This window comes from Lissotriton helveticus, chromosome 4_1 (assembly GCF_964261635.1).
Source record: "Lissotriton helveticus chromosome 4_1, aLisHel1.1, whole genome shotgun sequence".
In the NCBI taxonomy this organism is placed as follows: domain Eukaryota; kingdom Metazoa; phylum Chordata; class Amphibia; order Caudata; family Salamandridae; genus Lissotriton; species Lissotriton helveticus.
In genome coordinates, this window is record NC_136063.1 from 784047194 (window position 1) to 784063956 (window position 16763).

General features: G+C 51.5%; 1 protein-coding gene across 1 annotated transcript in view; it reads right to left on the reverse strand.

Annotated features, from left to right (window-relative positions):
* The window catches only part of LAMA3 (laminin subunit alpha 3), a 1062926-nt gene that overhangs the window by 268411 nt on the left and 777752 nt on the right, over positions 1–16763 (reverse strand). Inside the window, exon 38 of the mRNA XM_078687418.1 lies at positions 16552–16696. Within this exon, the coding sequence (XP_078543544.1) occupies positions 16552–16696 (145 nt within the window). The remainder of the gene's footprint in view (positions 1–16551; positions 16697–16763) is intronic.

Here is a 16763-nt window from a genome sequence, read left to right on the forward strand (position 1 = left end):
GTTATCAAAACCTACTGTCTCCTGGCTTTACTTACATGGATCTGGTTTCCTACAGTAAGCAAATGAGAGTGACAAAAAAGCCAACCAATAGGATGACTTCAAGCTCACTAATATGTTGGTTTGGTGCATAAGAGGCTTTCATCTACAGACAGCTAAATGCTGCAAATCAATTATCCACTATGACCTGTCAGACTCCCCATTAGGCCGGAGAATTTATATACCTGTGAAATACATAAAATATCTTGAGTAGCGTCTTTTTACATTTCAAAATTTAGCAATTCACGGTTTTTTATATTTTTTTTCAGGGTTGGTTGGTTTCAACGAGTGTGGTGAGGGCTGGAAGCCCCCAAAATTCAGAGAAATTGCACAAAATCCCTACAATTTTGCAAAATACGACAAGCGGAATAAAGTCTTAGCGCCTTGATGCCTTCGGGTAAATGATGCGCTCTATAAATTTAAATCAAATCAAATTAAAATGTATATCTTTAGTATCTAGAAATGTAGTATAAAGAAGCAAAAGGGAATCCAGCAACTAACCTCGATAGCTTCTTGGAAACAACAAAGCAATAAACTGGATCGCTTTGGCCTAATAGTAGGATCCGTTAAACTACATAAGTTAATATGCTTGGTGTTAATCAAAGCTAGTTCTCATTTCTGAGTTAGCATCACTGGGAGTGTTGGGAACAAATAAGGTTTAGTACTAAAGGAAGAAGGATAAGGATGTTAAAAGTGGCAAAGAAGTGTGAGGTGGAGAACAATGGCAGTGAAGGAGGGGTTTCTTTAGTGAAAAGATCATCAATTGAGATCAGTGTGAGTTCAGTAAGCAAGCAATTTGGAATACCAGTTTTATATAATACTAGCTTACCCGTCGCGCGTTGCTGCGATCTCCTTAGAAAGGAAATTCAAGGAAACTCGTTATGATAACATTCAATTTACATTGTGTCATTTTTATTGAAACGTATTCATTTTAACATGAAAAACATTTCAAAGTGTTGTTTTAATTCAATTTATTTATTCGAGTGCTTGTGGATACACGATTTTTTGTTTTTCCGTCTTGTGCGTACATCAGTATTCGAAAGATTATGAGGGCCCTGGGGGGCCGATATTTAAAACATTTTTATGCCAGAAACCTTCGCGGGAGTGTACTCAACAACTTCCCAAAGTTTCCTGGCGATCGGATGAATGCTGTTTTAATTCTATTTATTTATTCGAGTGCTTGTGGATACCCGATTTTTTGTTTTTCCGTCTTGTGCGTACATCAGTATTCGAAAGATTATGAGGGACCTGGGGGGCCGATATTTAAAAAAATGTTATGCCAGAAACCTTCGCGGGAGTGTACTCAACAACTTCACAAAGTTTCCTAGCGATCGGATGAATGCTGTTTTAATTCTATTTATTTATTCGAGTGCTTGTGGATACACAATTCTTTTGTTTTTCTGTCTTGTGCGTACATCAGTATCCTAAAGATTATGAGGGCCCTGGGGGGGCCGATATTTAAAAAAAATGTATGCCAGAAACCTTCGCGGGAGTGTACTCAACAACTTCCCAAAGTTTCATGGCGATCGGATGAATGGTGTTTTAATTCTATTTATTTATTCGAGTGCTTGTGGATACACGATTTGTTGTTTTTCCGTCTGGTGCTTACATCAGTATTCGAAATTTTATGAGGGCCCTCGGGGGCCGATATTTAAAAAAAATGTATGCCAGAAACCTTCGCGGGTGTGTACTCAACAACTTCCCAAAGATTCATGGCGATCGGATGAATGGTGTAGTAATGCATGAAGGACTAATAGACAGACAGACAGACAGACAGACAGACATACATTCGTTTTTAGGTTTTGCCTAGCGAAAGCTGCGCTCTGCGCAGCTTTTCGCGCAGGCGAAATCCTGTTGAGAACTGTAGGGTGCTTTGGGTCGGCCCTCGTCATTGATTGGCTGGCTCCGTAAACGGAGCCTTGCCATTGGACGAGGGGCCTGTCCGTCAATGCCGGACCAGACACGGGGGCGTTCCTGACATTCTTTGCCTTTTGCCGACGTCACGCGACGCCGGGAACGCCCCCGAGTCTGTTCCGGCATTGCCGGCACCTCCCTTGCTCTACTGTCATCACCACAACACTGCGCCCATTTTATCCCAAGCTAAACACTCGGAGAGGCGCAGTGACCGGGTCTTTGAAGGCCGCTCTCCCAATGAAAACAAGTTTTCTCTCCGAGTCAGCACGAGCAGGAAGACGAGCAGCGCGCCTCCCAGCTGGCCTCTCGCATCAGCATCCAGAGCTGCCCTGCGCGGTGTGTAGCTTCAGTGGAGCTTCAGAGTGCAGAGTGGAGCTTCAGAGTGGAGCTTCAGAGTGCAGAGTGGAGCTTCAGAGTGGAGCTTCAGAGTGCAGAGTGGAGCTTCAGAGTGGAGCTTCAGAGTGGAGCTTCAGAGTGGAGCTTCAGAGTGGAGCTTCAGAGTGGAGCTTCAGAGTGCAGAGTGGAGCTTCAGAGTGGAGCTTCAGAGTGCAGAGTGGAGCTTCAGAGTGGAGCTTCAGAGTGCAGAGTGGAGCTTCAGAGTGGAGCTTCAGAGTGGAGCTTCAGAGTGCAGAGTGGAGCTTCAGAGTGGAGCTTCAGAGTGGAGCTTCAGAGTGGAGCTTCAGAGTGGAGCTTCAGAGTGGAGCTTCAGAGTGCAGAGTGGAGCTTCAGAGTGGAGCTTCAGAGTGCAGAGTGGAGCTTCAGAGTGCAGAGTGGAGCTTCAGAGTGGAGCTTCAGAGTGCAGAGTGGAGCTTCAGAGTGGAGCTTCAGAGTGCAGAGTGGAGCTTCAGAGTGGAGCTTCAGAGTGCAGAGTGGAGCTTCAGAGTGGAGCTTCAGAGTGCAGAGTGGAGCTTCAGAGTGCAGATTCAGAGTGGAGCTTCAGAGTGCAGAGTGGAGCTTCAGAGTGCAGATTCAGAGTGGAGCTTCAGAGTGCAGAGTGGAGCTTCAGAGTGCAGATTCAGAGTGGAGCTTCAGAGTGCAGAGTGGAGCTTCAGAGTGCAGATTCAGAGTGGAGCTTCAGAGTGCAGAGTGGAGCTTCAGAGTGGAGCTTCAGAGTGGAGCTTCAGAGTGGAGCTTCAGAGTGCAGCTTCAGAGTGCAGCTTCAGAGTGCAGAGTGGAGCTTCAGAGTGGAGCTTCAGAGTGGAGCTTCAGAGTGGAGCTTCAGAGTGGAGCTTCAGAGTGGAGCTTCAGAGTGCAGCTTCAGAGTGGAGCTTCAGAGTGCAGAGTGGAGCTTCAGAGTGGAGCTTCAGAGTGGAGCTTCAGAGTGGAGCTTCAGAGTGGAGCTTCAGAGTGGAGCTTCAGAGTGGAGCTTCAGAGTGCAGAGTGGAGCTTCAGAGTGGAGCTTCAGAGTGCAGAGTGGAGCTTCAGAGTGCAGAGTGGAGCTTCAGAGTGGAGCTTCAGAGTGCAGAGTGGAGCTTCAGAGTGGAGCTTCAGAGTGCAGAGTGGAGCTTCAGAGTGGAGCTTCAGAGTGCAGAGTGGAGCTTCAGAGTGGAGCTTCAGAGTGCAGAGTGGAGCTTCAGAGTGCAGATTCAGAGTGGAGCTTCAGAGTGCAGAGTGGAGCTTCAGAGTGCAGATTCAGAGTGGAGCTTCAGAGTGCAGAGTGGAGCTTCAGAGTGCAGATTCAGAGTGGAGCTTCAGAGTGCAGAGTGGAGCTTCAGAGTGCAGATTCAGAGTGGAGCTTCAGAGTGCAGAGTGGAGCTTCAGAGTGCAGATTCAGAGTGGAGCTTCAGAGTGCAGAGTGGAGCTTCAGAGTGCAGATTCAGAGTGGAGCTTCAGAGTGCAGAGTGGAGCTTCAGAGTGCAGATTCAGAGTGGAGCTTCAGAGTGCAGAGTGGAGCTTCAGAGTGCAGATTCAGAGTGGAGCTTCAGAGTGCAGAGTGGAGCTTCAGAGTGGAGCTTCAGAGTGGAGCTTCAGAGTGGAGCTTCAGAGTGGAGCTTCAGAGTGCAGCTTCAGAGTGGAGCTTCAGAGTGCAGAGTGCAGCTTCAGAGTGGAGCTTCAGAGTGCAGAGTGGAGCTTCAGAGTGGAGCTTCAGAGTGGAGCTTCAGAGTGGAGCTTCAGAGTGGAGCTTCAGAGTGGAGCTTCAGAGTGGAGCTTCAGAGTGCAGAGTGGAGCTTCAGAGTGCAGAGTGGAGCTTCAGAGTGGAGCTTCAGAGTGCAGAGTGGAGCTTCAGAGTGCAGAGTGGAGCTTCAGAGTGGAGCTTCAGAGTGCAGAGTGGAGCTTCAGAGTGGAGCTTCAGAGTGCAGAGTGGAGCTTCAGAGTGGAGCTTCAGAGTGCAGAGTGGAGCTTCAGAGTGGAGCTTCAGAGTGCAGAGTGGAGCTTCAGAGTGCAGATTCAGAGTGGAGCTTCAGAGTGCAGAGTGGAGCTTCAGAGTGCAGATTCAGAGTGGAGCTTCAGAGTGCAGAGTGGAGCTTCAGAGTGCAGATTCAGAGTGGAGCTTCAGAGTGCAGAGTGGAGCTTCAGAGTGCAGATTCAGAGTGGAGCTTCAGAGTGCAGAGTGGAGCTTCAGAGTGCAGATTCAGAGTGGAGCTTCAGAGTGCAGAGTGGAGCTTCAGAGTGGAGCTTCAGAGTGGAGCTTCAGAGTGGAGCTTCAGAGTGGAGCTTCAGAGTGGAGCTTCAGAGTGCAGCTTCAGAGTGGAGCTTCAGAGTGCAGAGTGGAGCTTCAGAGTGGAGCTTCAGAGTGGAGCTTCAGAGTGGAGCTTCAGAGTGGAGCTTCAGAGTGGAGCTTCAGAGTGCAGCTTCAGAGTGGAGCTTCAGAGTGCAGAGTGGAGCTTCAGAGTGCAGATTCAGAGTGCTCTGCGCAGCTTTTCGCGCAGGCGAAATCCTGTTGAGAACTGTAGGGTGCTTTGGGTCGGCCCTCGTCATTGATTGGCTGGCTCCGTAAACGGAGCCTTGCCATTGGACGAGGGGCCTGTCCGTCAATGCCGGACCAGACACGGGGGCGTTCCTGACATTCTTTGCCTTTTGCCGACGTCACGCGACGCCGGGAACGCCCCCGAGTCTGGTCCGGCATTGCCGGCACCTCCCTTGCTCTACTGTCATCACCACAACACTGCGCCCATTTTATCCCAAGCTAAACACTCGGAGAGGCGCAGTGACCGGGTCTTTGAAGGCCGCTCTCCCAATGAAAACAAGTTTTCTCTCCGAGTCAGCACGAGCAGGAAGACGAGCAGCGCGCCTCCCAGCTGGCCTCTCGCATCAGCATCCAGAACTGCCCTGCGCGGTGTGTAGCTTCAGTGGAGCTTCAGAGTGCAGAGTGGAGCTTCAGAGTGGAGCTTCAGAGTGCAGAGTGGAGCTTCAGAGTGGAGCTTCAGAGTGCAGAGTGGAGCTTCAGAGTGGAGCTTCAGAGTGGAGCTTCAGAGTGGAGCTTCAGAGTGGAGCTTCAGAGTGGAGCTTCAGAGTGGAGCTTCAGAGTGCAGAGTGGAGCTTCAGAGTGGAGCTTCAGAGTGCAGAGTGGAGCTTCAGAGTGGAGCTTCAGAGTGCAGAGTGGAGCTTCAGAGTGGAGCTTCAGAGTGCAGAGTGGAGCTTCAGAGTGGAGCTTCAGAGTGGAGCTTCAGAGTGGAGCTTCAGAGTGGAGCTTCAGAGTGGAGCTTCAGAGTGGAGCTTCAGAGTGCAGAGTGGAGCTTCAGAGTGGAGCTTCAGAGTGCAGAGTGGAGCTTCAGAGTGCAGAGTGGAGCTTCAGAGTGGAGCTTCAGAGTGCAGAGTGGAGCTTCAGAGTGGAGCTTCAGAGTGCAGAGTGGAGCTTCAGAGTGCAGAGTGGAGCTTCAGAGTGGAGCTTCAGAGTGCAGAGTGGAGCTTCAGAGTGCAGATTCAGAGTGGAGCTTCAGAGTGCAGAGTGGAGCTTCAGAGTGCAGATTCAGAGTGGAGCTTCAGAGTGCAGAGTGGAGCTTCAGAGTGCAGATTCAGAGTGGAGCTTCAGAGTGCAGAGTGGAGCTTCAGAGTGGAGCTTCAGAGTGGAGCTTCAGAGTGGAGCTTCAGAGTGCAGCTTCAGAGTGGAGCTTCAGAGTGCAGAGTGGAGCTTCAGAGTGGAGCTTCAGAGTGGAGCTTCAGAGTGGAGCTTCAGAGTGGAGCTTCAGAGTGCAGCTTCAGAGTGGAGCTTCAGAGTGCAGAGTGGAGCTTCAGAGTGGAGCTTCAGAGTGGAGCTTCAGAGTGGAGCTTCAGAGTGGAGCTTCAGAGTGGAGCTTCAGAGTGCAGAGTGGAGCTTCAGAGTGGAGCTTCAGAGTGCAGAGTGGAGCTTCAGAGTGGAGCTTCAGAGTGCAGAGTGGAGCTTCAGAGTGGAGCTTCAGAGTGGAGCTTCAGAGTGCAGAGTGGAGCTTCAGAGTGGAGCTTCAGAGTGGAGCTTCAGAGTGGAGCTTCAGAGTGGAGCTTCAGAGTGGAGCTTCAGAGTGGAGCTTCAGAGTGGAGCTTCAGAGTGGAGCTTCAGAGTGGAGCTTCAGAGTGCAGAGTGGAGCTTCAGAGTGGAGCTTCAGAGTGCAGAGTGGAGCTTCAGAGTGCAGAGTGGAGCTTCAGAGTGGAGCTTCAGAGTGCAGAGTGGAGCTTCAGAGTGGAGCTTCAGAGTGCAGAGTGGAGCTTCAGAGTGGAGCTTCAGAGTGCAGAGTGGAGCTTCAGAGTGGAGCTTCAGAGTGCAGAGTGGAGCTTCAGAGTGCAGATTCAGAGTGGAGCTTCAGAGTGCAGAGTGGAGCTTCAGAGTGCAGATTCAGAGTGGAGCTTCAGAGTGCAGAGTGGAGCTTCAGAGTGCAGATTCAGAGTGGAGCTTCAGAGTGCAGAGTGGAGCTTCAGAGTGGAGCTTCAGAGTGGAGCTTCAGAGTGGAGCTTCAGAGTGCAGCTTCAGAGTGGAGCTTCAGAGTGCAGAGTGGAGCTTCAGAGTGGAGCTTCAGAGTGGAGCTTCAGAGTGGAGCTTCAGAGTGCAGCTTCAGAGTGGAGCTTCAGAGTGGAGCTTCAGAGTGCAGAGTGGAGCTTCAGAGTGGAGCTTCAGAGTGGAGCTTCAGAGTGGAGCTTCAGAGTGGAGCTTCAGAGTGGAGCTTCAGAGTGGAGCTTCAGAGTGCAGAGTGGAGCTTCAGAGTGGAGCTTCAGAGTGCAGAGTGGAGCTTCAGAGTGCAGAGTGGAGCTTCAGAGTGGAGCTTCAGAGTGCAGAGTGGAGCTTCAGAGTGGAGCTTCAGAGTGCAGAGTGGAGCTTCAGAGTGGAGCTTCAGAGTGCAGAGTGGAGCTTCAGAGTGGAGCTTCAGAGTGCAGAGTGGAGCTTCAGAGTGCAGATTCAGAGTGGAGCTTCAGAGTGCAGAGTGGAGCTTCAGAGTGCAGATTCAGAGTGGAGCTTCAGAGTGCAGAGTGGAGCTTCAGAGTGCAGATTCAGAGTGGAGCTTCAGAGTGCAGAGTGGAGCTTCAGAGTGCAGATTCAGAGTGGAGCTTCAGAGTGCAGAGTGGAGCTTCAGAGTGCAGATTCAGAGTGGAGCTTCAGAGTGCAGAGTGGAGCTTCAGAGTGCAGATTCAGAGTGGAGCTTCAGAGTGCAGAGTGGAGCTTCAGAGTGCAGATTCAGAGTGGAGCTTCAGAGTGCAGAGTGGAGCTTCAGAGTGGAGCTTCAGAGTGGAGCTTCAGAGTGGAGCTTCAGAGTGGAGCTTCAGAGTGGAGCTTCAGAGTGCAGCTTCAGAGTGGAGCTTCAGAGTGCAGAGTGGAGCTTCAGAGTGGAGCTTCAGAGTGGAGCTTCAGAGTGGAGCTTCAGAGTGGAGCTTCAGAGTGCAGCTTCAGAGTGGAGCTTCAGAGTGCAGAGTGGAGCTTCAGAGTGGAGCTTCAGAGTGGAGCTTCAGAGTGGAGCTTCAGAGTGGAGCTTCAGAGTGGAGCTTCAGAGTGGAGCTTCAGAGTGCAGAGTGGAGCTTCAGAGTGCAGAGTGGAGCTTCAGAGTGGAGCTTCAGAGTGCAGAGTGGAGCTTCAGAGTGGAGCTTCAGAGTGCAGAGTGGAGCTTCAGAGTGGAGCTTCAGAGTGCAGAGTGGAGCTTCAGAGTGGAGCTTCAGAGTGCAGAGTGGAGCTTCAGAGTGCAGATTCAGAGTGGAGCTTCAGAGTGCAGAGTGGAGCTTCAGAGTGCAGATTCAGAGTGGAGCTTCAGAGTGCAGAGTGGAGCTTCAGAGTGCAGATTCAGAGTGGAGCTTCAGAGTGCAGAGTGGAGCTTCAGAGTGCAGATTCAGAGTGGAGCTTCAGAGTGCAGAGTGGAGCTTCAGAGTGCAGATTCAGAGTGGAGCTTCAGAGTGCAGAGTGGAGCTTCAGAGTGGAGCTTCAGAGTGGAGCTTCAGAGTGGAGCTTCAGAGTGGAGCTTCAGAGTGGAGCTTCAGAGTGCAGCTTCAGAGTGGAGCTTCAGAGTGCAGAGTGGAGCTTCAGAGTGGAGCTTCAGAGTGGAGCTTCAGAGTGGAGCTTCAGAGTGGAGCTTCAGAGTGCAGCTTCAGAGTGGAGCTTCAGAGTGCAGAGTGGAGCTTCAGAGTGCAGATTCAGAGTGGAGCTTCAGAGTGCAGAGTGGAGCTTCAGAGTGCAGATTCAGAGTGGAGCTTCAGAGTGCAGAGTGGAGCTTCAGAGTGCAGATTCAGAGTGGAGCTTCAGAGTGCAGAGTGGAGCTTCAGAGTGGAGCTTCAGAGTGGAGCTTCAGAGTGGAGCTTCAGAGTGGAGCTTCAGAGTGGAGCTTCAGAGTGCAGCTTCAGAGTGGAGCTTCAGAGTGCAGAGTGGAGCTTCAGAGTGGAGCTTCAGAGTGGAGCTTCAGAGTGGAGCTTCAGAGTGGAGCTTCAGAGTGGAGCTTCAGAGTGGAGCTTCAGAGTGCAGCTTCAGAGTGGAGCTTCAGAGTGCAGAGTGGAGCTTCAGAGTGGAGCTTCAGAGTGGAGCTTCAGAGTGGAGCTTCAGAGTGGAGCTTCAGAGTGGAGCTTCAGAGTGGAGCTTCAGAGTGCAGAGTGGAGCTTCAGAGTGCAGAGTGGAGCTTCAGAGTGGAGCTTCAGAGTGCAGAGTGGAGCTTCAGAGTGGAGCTTCAGAGTGCAGAGTGGAGCTTCAGAGTGGAGCTTCAGAGTGCAGAGTGGAGCTTCAGAGTGGAGCTTCAGAGTGCAGAGTGGAGCTTCAGAGTGCAGATTCAGAGTGGAGCTTCAGAGTGCAGAGTGGAGCTTCAGAGTGCAGATTCAGAGTGGAGCTTCAGAGTGCAGAGTGGAGCTTCAGAGTGCAGATTCAGAGTGGAGCTTCAGAGTGCAGAGTGGAGCTTCAGAGTGCAGATTCAGAGTGGAGCTTCAGAGTGCAGAGTGGAGCTTCAGAGTGCAGATTCAGAGTGGAGCTTCAGAGTGCAGAGTGGAGCTTCAGAGTGGAGCTTCAGAGTGGAGCTTCAGAGTGGAGCTTCAGAGTGGAGCTTCAGAGTGGAGCTTCAGAGTGCAGCTTCAGAGTGGAGCTTCAGAGTGCAGAGTGGAGCTTCAGAGTGGAGCTTCAGAGTGGAGCTTCAGAGTGGAGCTTCAGAGTGGAGCTTCAGAGTGCAGCTTCAGAGTGGAGCTTCAGAGTGCAGAGTGGAGCTTCAGAGTGCAGATTCAGAGTGGAGCTTCAGAGTGCAGAGTGGAGCTTCAGAGTGCAGATTCAGAGTGGAGCTTCAGAGTGCAGAGTGGAGCTTCAGAGTGCAGATTCAGAGTGGAGCTTCAGAGTGCAGAGTGGAGCTTCAGAGTGGAGCTTCAGAGTGCAGAGTGGAGCTTCAGAGTGCAGAGTGGAGCTTCAGAGTGGAGCTTCAGAGTGCAGAGTGGAGCTTCAGAGTGCAGAGTGGAGCTTCAGAGTGGAGCTTCAGAGTGCAGAGTGGAGCTTCAGAGTGCAGAGTGGAGCTTCAGAGTGGAGCTTCAGAGTGCAGAGTGGAGCTTCAGAGTGCAGAGTGGAGCTTCAGAGTGGAGCTTCAGAGTGCAGAGTGGAGCTTCAGAGTGGAGCTTCAGAGTGGAGCTTCAGAGTGGAGCTTCAGAGTGGAGCTTCAGAGTGGAGCTTCAGAGTGGAGCTTCAGAGTGGAGCTTCAGAGTGGAGCTTCAGAGTGCAGAGTGGAGCTTCAGAGTGGAGCTTCAGAGTGGAGCTTCAGAGTGGAGCTTCAGAGTGGAGCTTCAGAGTGGAGCTTCAGAGTGGAGCTTCAGAGTGCAGAGTGGAGCTTCAGAGTGGAGCTTCAGAGTGGAGCTTCAGAGTGGAGCTTCAGAGTGGAGCTTCAGAGTGGAGCTTCAGAGTGGAGCTTCAGAGTGCAGAGTGGAGCTTCAGAGTGCAGAGTGGAGCTTCAGAGTGCAGATTCAGAGTGGAGCTTCAGAGTGCAGAGTGGAGCTTCAGAGTGCAGATTCAGAGTGGAGCTTCAGAGTGCAGAGTGGAGCTTCAGAGTGGAGCTTCAGAGTGCAGAGTGGAGCTTCAGAGTGCAGATTCAGAGTGGAGCTTCAGAGTGCAGAGTGGAGCTTCAGAGTGGAGCTTCAGAGTGCAGAGTGGAGCTTCAGAGTGGAGCTTCAGAGTGCAGAGTGGAGCTTCAGAGTGGAGCTTCAGAGTGGAGCTTCAGAGTGGAGCTTCAGAGTGGAGCTTCAGAGTGGAGCTTCAGAGTGCAGAGTGGAGCTTCAGAGTGCAGAGTGGAGCTTCAGAGTGGAGCTTCAGAGTGCAGAGTGGAGCTTCAGAGTGCAGAGTGGAGCTTCAGAGTGCAGATTCAGAGTGGAGCTTCAGAGTGCAGAGTGGAGCTTCAGAGTGGAGCTTCAGAGTGGAGCTTCAGAGTGGAGCTTCAGAGTGGAGCTTCAGAGTGGAGCTTCAGAGTGGAGCTTCAGAGTGGAGCTTCAGAGTGGAGCTTCAGAGTGGAGCTTCAGAGTGCAGATTCAGAGTGGAGCTTCAGAGTGCAGATTCAGAGTGGAGCTTCAGAGTGCAGAGTGGAGCTTCAGAGTGCAGATTCAGAGTGGAGCTTCAGAGTGCAGAGTGGAGCTTCAGAGTGGAGCTTCAGAGTGCAGAGTGGAGCTTCAGAGTGCAGAGTGGAGCTTCAGAGTGCAGAGTGGAGCTTCAGAGTGGAGCTTCAGAGTGCAGAGTGGAGCTTCAGAGTGGAGCTTCAGAGTGGAGCTTCAGAGTGGAGCTTCAGAGTGGAGCTTCAGAGTGGAGCTTCAGAGTGGAGCTTCAGAGTGCAGAGTGGAGCTTCAGAGTGCAGATTCAGAGTGGAGCTTCAGAGTGCAGAGTGGAGCTTCAGAGTGGAGCTTCAGAGTGCAGAGTGGAGCTTCAGAGTGCAGAGTGGAGCTTCAGAGTGGAGCTTCAGAGTGCAGAGTGGAGCTTCAGAGTGGAGCTTCAGAGTGCAGAGTGGAGCTTCAGAGTGGAGCTTCAGAGTGCAGAGTGGAGCTTCAGAGTGGAGCTTCAGAGTGCAGAGTGGAGCTTCAGAGTGGAGCTTCAGAGTGGAGCTTCAGAGTGCAGAGTGGAGCTTCAGAGTGCAGATTCAGAGTGGAGCTTCAGAGTGCAGAGTGGAGCTTCAGAGTGGAGCTTCAGAGTGCAGAGTGGAGCTTCAGAGTGGAGCTTCAGAGTGGAGCTTCAGAGTGGAGCTTCAGAGTGGAGCTTCAGAGTGGAGCTTCAGAGTGGAGCTTCAGAGTGGAGCTTCAGAGTGGAGCTTCAGAGTGGAGCTTCAGAGTGCAGCTTCAGAGTGCAGATTCAGAGTGGAGCTTCAGAGTGCAGAGTGGAGCTTCAGAGTGCAGAGTGGAGCTTCAGAGTGGAGCTTCAGAGTGCAGAGTGGAGCTTCAGAGTGGAGCTTCAGAGTGCAGAGTGGAGCTTCAGAGTGGAGCTTCAGAGTGCAGAGTGGAGCTTCAGAGTGGAGCTTCAGAGTGCAGAGTGGAGCTTCAGAGTGGAGCTTCAGAGTGGAGCTTCAGAGTGGAGCTTCAGAGTGGAGCTTCAGAGTGGAGCTTCAGAGTGGAGCTTCAGAGTGCAGAGTGGAGCTGCAGATTCAGAGTGGAGCTGCAGAGTGGAGCTTCAGAGTGCAGAGTGGAGCTGCAGATTCAGAGTGGAGCTGCAGAGTGCAGATTCAGAGTGCAGAGTGGAGCTTCAGAGTGCAGATTCAGAGTGGAGCATCAGAGTGCAGATTCAGAGTGGAGCTTCAGAGTGCAGAGTGGAGCTTCAGAGTGCAGATTCAGAGTGGAGCTTCAGAGTGCAGAGTGGAGCTTCAGAGTGCAGATTCAGAGTGGAGCTTCAGAGTGCAGAGTGGAGCTTCAGAGTGGAGCTTCAGAGTGCAGAGTGGAGCTTCAGAGTGCAGAGTGGAGCTTCAGAGTGGAGCTTCAGAGTGCAGAGTGGAGCTTCAGAGTGCAGAGTGGAGCTTCAGAGTGCAGAGTGGAGCTTCAGAGTGGAGCTTCAGAGTGGAGCTTCAGAGTGGAGCTTCAGAGTGGAGCTTCAGAGTGGAGCATCAGAGTGGAGCATCAGAGTGGAGCTTCAGAGTGGAGCTTCAGAGTGGAGCTTCAGAGTGGAGCTTCAGAGTGGAGCTTCAGAGTGGAGCTTCAGAGTGGAGCTTCAGAGTGGAGCTTCAGAGTGGAGCTTCAGGGTGGAGCTTCAGAGTGGAGCTTCAGAGTGGAGCTTCAGAGTGGAGCATCAGAGTGCAGAGTGGAGCTTCAGAGTGCAGAGTGGAGCTTCAGAGTGCAGATTCAGAGTGGAGCTTCAGAGTGCAGAGTGGAGCTTCAGAGTGCAGAGTGGAGCTTCAGAGTGCAGATTCAGAGTGCAGAGTGGAGCTTCAGAGTGGAGCTTCAGAGTGGAGCTTCAGAGTGGAGCTTCAGAGTGGAGCTTCAGAGTGGAGCTTCAGAGTGGAGCTTCAGAGTGCAGATTCAGAGTGCAGATTCAGAGTGGAGCTTCAGAGTGCAGAGTGGAGCTTCAGAGTGCAGATTCAGAGTGGAGCTTCAGAGTGCAGATTCAGAGTGGAGCTTCAGAGTGCAGATTCAGAGTGGAGCTTCAGAGTGCAGATTCAGAGTGGAGCTTCAGAGTGCAGATTCAGAGTGGAGCTTCAGAGTGGAGCTTCAGAGTGGAGCTTCAGAGTGGAGCTTCAGAGTGGAGCTTCAGAGTGGAGCTTCAGAGTGGAGCTTCAGAGTGGAGCTTCAGAGTGGAGCTTCAGAGTGCAGAGTGGAGCTTCAGAGTGCAGAGTGGAGCTTCAGAGTGGAGCTTCAGAGTGCAGAGTGGAGCTTCAGAGTGCAGAGTGGAGCTTCAGAGTGGAGCTTCAGAGTGGAGCTTCAGAGTGGAGCTTCAGAGTGGAGCTTCAGAGTGGAGCTTCAGAGTGGAGCTTCAGAGTGGAGCTTCAGAGTGGAGCTTCAGAGTGCAGAGTGGAGCTTCAGAGTGGAGCTTCAGAGTGGAGCTTCAGAGTGGAGCTTCAGAGTGGAGCTTCAGAGTGGAGCTTCAGAGTGGAGCTTCAGAGTGGAGCTTCAGAGTGGAGCTTCAGAGTGGAGCTTCAGAGTGGAGAGTGGAGCTTCAGAGTGGAGCTTCAGAGTGGAGCTTCAGAGTGGAGCTTCAGAGTGGAGCTTCAGAGTGGAGCTTCAGAGTGCAGAGTGGAGCTTCAGAGTGCAGAGTGGAGCTTCAGAGTGCAGATTCAGAGTGGAGCTTCAGAGTGCAGAGTGGAGCTTCAGAGTGCAGATTCAGAGTGGAGCTTCAGAGTGCAGAGTGGAGCTTCAGAGTGGAGCTTCAGAGTGCAGAGTGGAGCTTCAGAGTGGAGCTTCAGAGTGCAGAGTGGAGCTTCAGAGTGCAGATTCAGAGTGGAGCTTCAGAGTGCAGAGTGGAGCTTCAGAGTGGAGCTTCAGAGTGCAGAGTGGAGCTTCAGAGTGGAGCTTCAGAGTGGAGCTTCAGAGTGGAGCTTCAGAGTGGAGCTTCAGAGTGGAGCTTCAGAGTGGAGCTTCAGAGTGGAGCTTCAGAGTGGAGCTTCAGAGTGGAGCTTCAGAGTGCAGCTTCAGAGTGCAGCTTCAGAGTGCAGCTTCAGAGTGGAGCTTCAGAGTGCAGAGTGGAGCTTCAGAGTGCAGATTCAGAGTGGAGCTTCAGAGTGCAGAGTGGAGCTTCAGAGTGGAGCTTCAGAGTGCAGAGTGGAGCTTCAGAGTGGAGCTTCAGAGTGCAGAGTGGAGCTTCAGAGTGGAGCTTCAGAGTGCAGAGTGGAGCTTCAGAGTGGAGCTTCAGAGTGGAGCTTCAGAGTGGAGCTTCAGAGTGGAGCTTCAGAGTGGAGCTTCAGAGTGGAGCTTCAGAGTGGAGCTTCAGAGTGGAGCTTCAGAGTGGAGCTTCAGAGTGCAGAGTGGAGCTTCAGAGTGCAGAGTGGAGCTTCAGAGTGCAGAGTGGAGCTTCAGAGTGCAGAGTGGAGCTTCAGAGTGGAGCTTCAGAGTGGAGCTTCAGAGTGGAGCTTCAGAGTGGAGCTTCAGAGTGGAGCTTCAGAGTGGAGCTTCAGAGTGGAGATTCAGAGTGGAGCTTCAGAGTGGAGCTTCAGAGTGGAGCTTCAGAGTGCAGAGTGGAGCTGCAGATTCAGAGTGGAGCTGCAGAGTGCAGATTCAGAGTGCAGAGTGGAGCTTCAGAGTGCAGATTCAGAGTGGAGCATCAGAGTGCAGATTCAGAGTGGAGCTTCAGAGTGCAGAGTGGAGCTTCAGAGTGCAGATTCAGAGTGGAGCTTCAGAGTGCAGAGTGGAGCTTCAGAGTGGAGCTTCAGAGTGCAGAGTGGAGCTTCAGAGTGCAGAGTGGAGCTTCAGAGTGGAGCTTCAGAGTGCAGAGTGGAGCTTCAGAGTGCAGAGTGGAGCTTCAGAGTGCAGAGTGGAGCTTCAGAGTGGAGCTTCAGAGTGGAGCTTCAGAGTGGAGCTTCAGAGTGGAGCATCAGAGTGGAGCATCAGAGTGGAGCATCAGAGTGGAGCTTCAGAGTGGAGCTTCAGAGTGGAGCTTCAGAGTGGAGCTTCAGAGTGGAGCTTCAGAGTGGAGCTTCAGAGTGCAGCTTCAGAGTGCAGAGTGGAGCTTCAGAGTGCAGCTTCAGAGTGCAGAGTGGAGCTTCAGAGTGCAGAGTGGAGCTTCAGAGTGCAGAGTGGAGCTTCAGAGTGCAGAGTGGAGCTTCAGAGTGCAGAGTGGAGCTTCAGAGTGGAGCTTCAGAGTGGAGCTTCAGAGTGGAGCTTCAGAGTGGAGCTTCAGAGTGGAGCTTCAGAGTGGAGCTTCAGAGTGGAGCTTCAGAGTGCAGCTTCAGAGTGCAGCTTCAGAGTGCAGAGTGGAGCTTCAGAGTGCAGCTTCAGAGTGCAGAGTGGAGCTTCAGAGTGCAGAGTGGAGCTTCAGAGTGCAGAGTGGAGCTTCAGAGTGCAGAGTGGAGCTTCAGAGTGCAGAGTGGAGCTTCAGAGTGGAGCTTCAGAGTGTCAAGAGCAATGCCAATAGCTCTAACTTTAACAAAGGCAAAACCATTGCATTGTAAATGCTTGTTATATATATAGAATAGATATGGACCAATGTCTATAAAATGAAAAAGTCTTGCTGCACCTTGATAAAGCAAGTTGTAGACCTCTCTCCCAGTTTGAGCTGCTCTTGACTTACTAGGTAGCTGAACGTGGCCAACTCAAATCCAGGTCCAGGAAAACACCTATGTGAGTACCATGCATTAGGATCACCACGATCTGCAATGCACAAATTTACTAGGCCTGTTTGCAAACCTCCCACGGCTGAGGTATGCAGTTAGTCAACTTATCCCCAAAAATCAGGAACAGACTAATTGGAAAAGCTGGGCGCATAGCAAGATCCCTAACCAACTGTATTTCAGCCTTGCTAGCCCGCGGTATGGGAAAGCATCTTAATACAGATGTGGCCCGACCCATCCCTCTGCTGTCCTTCATTGTCATTAACTGCTACAACTATTCCTATCTGTCCAGACAGACTTAAGACAAAATCCTAACTTTACTACTACTAAATGCCTTCTGTGAATACCAAAAGTAGTAAGTTTAGGATTTTGTCTTAAGTTAGTTCTGTAAATCAGGCCCTAGAATATTGCACAAGAGTCTACTTATCTCATGTTTCGAACAGGTTTCATTAATGTCCTGGTTTGGGTTTCTTGCACATAAAAGCAGATTGACTTGGCTGTTTGTGCAGCTTTAAAGGGCCACCTTGTGTACTACACAGATAGTAAATCTGTGACTAGGTGCTAGCAATATGCACCTTAGTCAATCTAAACAATCAGCATCCCCCATTTTTATTTTTATCTTATTGCTGTTCCTTATGTTTTGCACCTATCTCTTAACTTGGTGCCCTCAGCGGACGTCAAGGGGCCCATTTCACAAAGGGCCTCCGCACTCGTGGCGGGAGTCCCTCACTTGCGGTGGGACCTCCGTACTGCAGTTACCCAATGTGGAGGTCCCTCCACAAGTGTGGTGCCCCACCATGAATGCGGGCGCTCCACCACAACTGCGGTCCTCCACTACGAGTGCGTAAGCATTTGTGAATGGACCCGAAGTCGCCTGAACAGGCAAGCCATTTATGTAGATAGCCTTTTTCCTTCCAATAAACTCAAATTCAACAGATTCATGCTTACAAATAAAAGCAATACTAATAACAATTACTGTTGAACAGTTTTTTAGAGCATTTGTGATTTCCGAGTTGATGTGGCTTACCTTGCAAAGACAGGCCCCTGTCCGAGGGTCGCACACATCTGGTTCAGTCCCATCCGTGTGACAGTCACATGCGATGCAGTCTGGGAAGGAGAAATACCCTGGTGCGCAGCGGTCACACTGTCTGCCTGCTACTCTGGGCCTACATCTTTATAACAAGAAACAAGAACCTTACACAAAGACAGGCATAATGTATGAATATCTAACATTTCTAA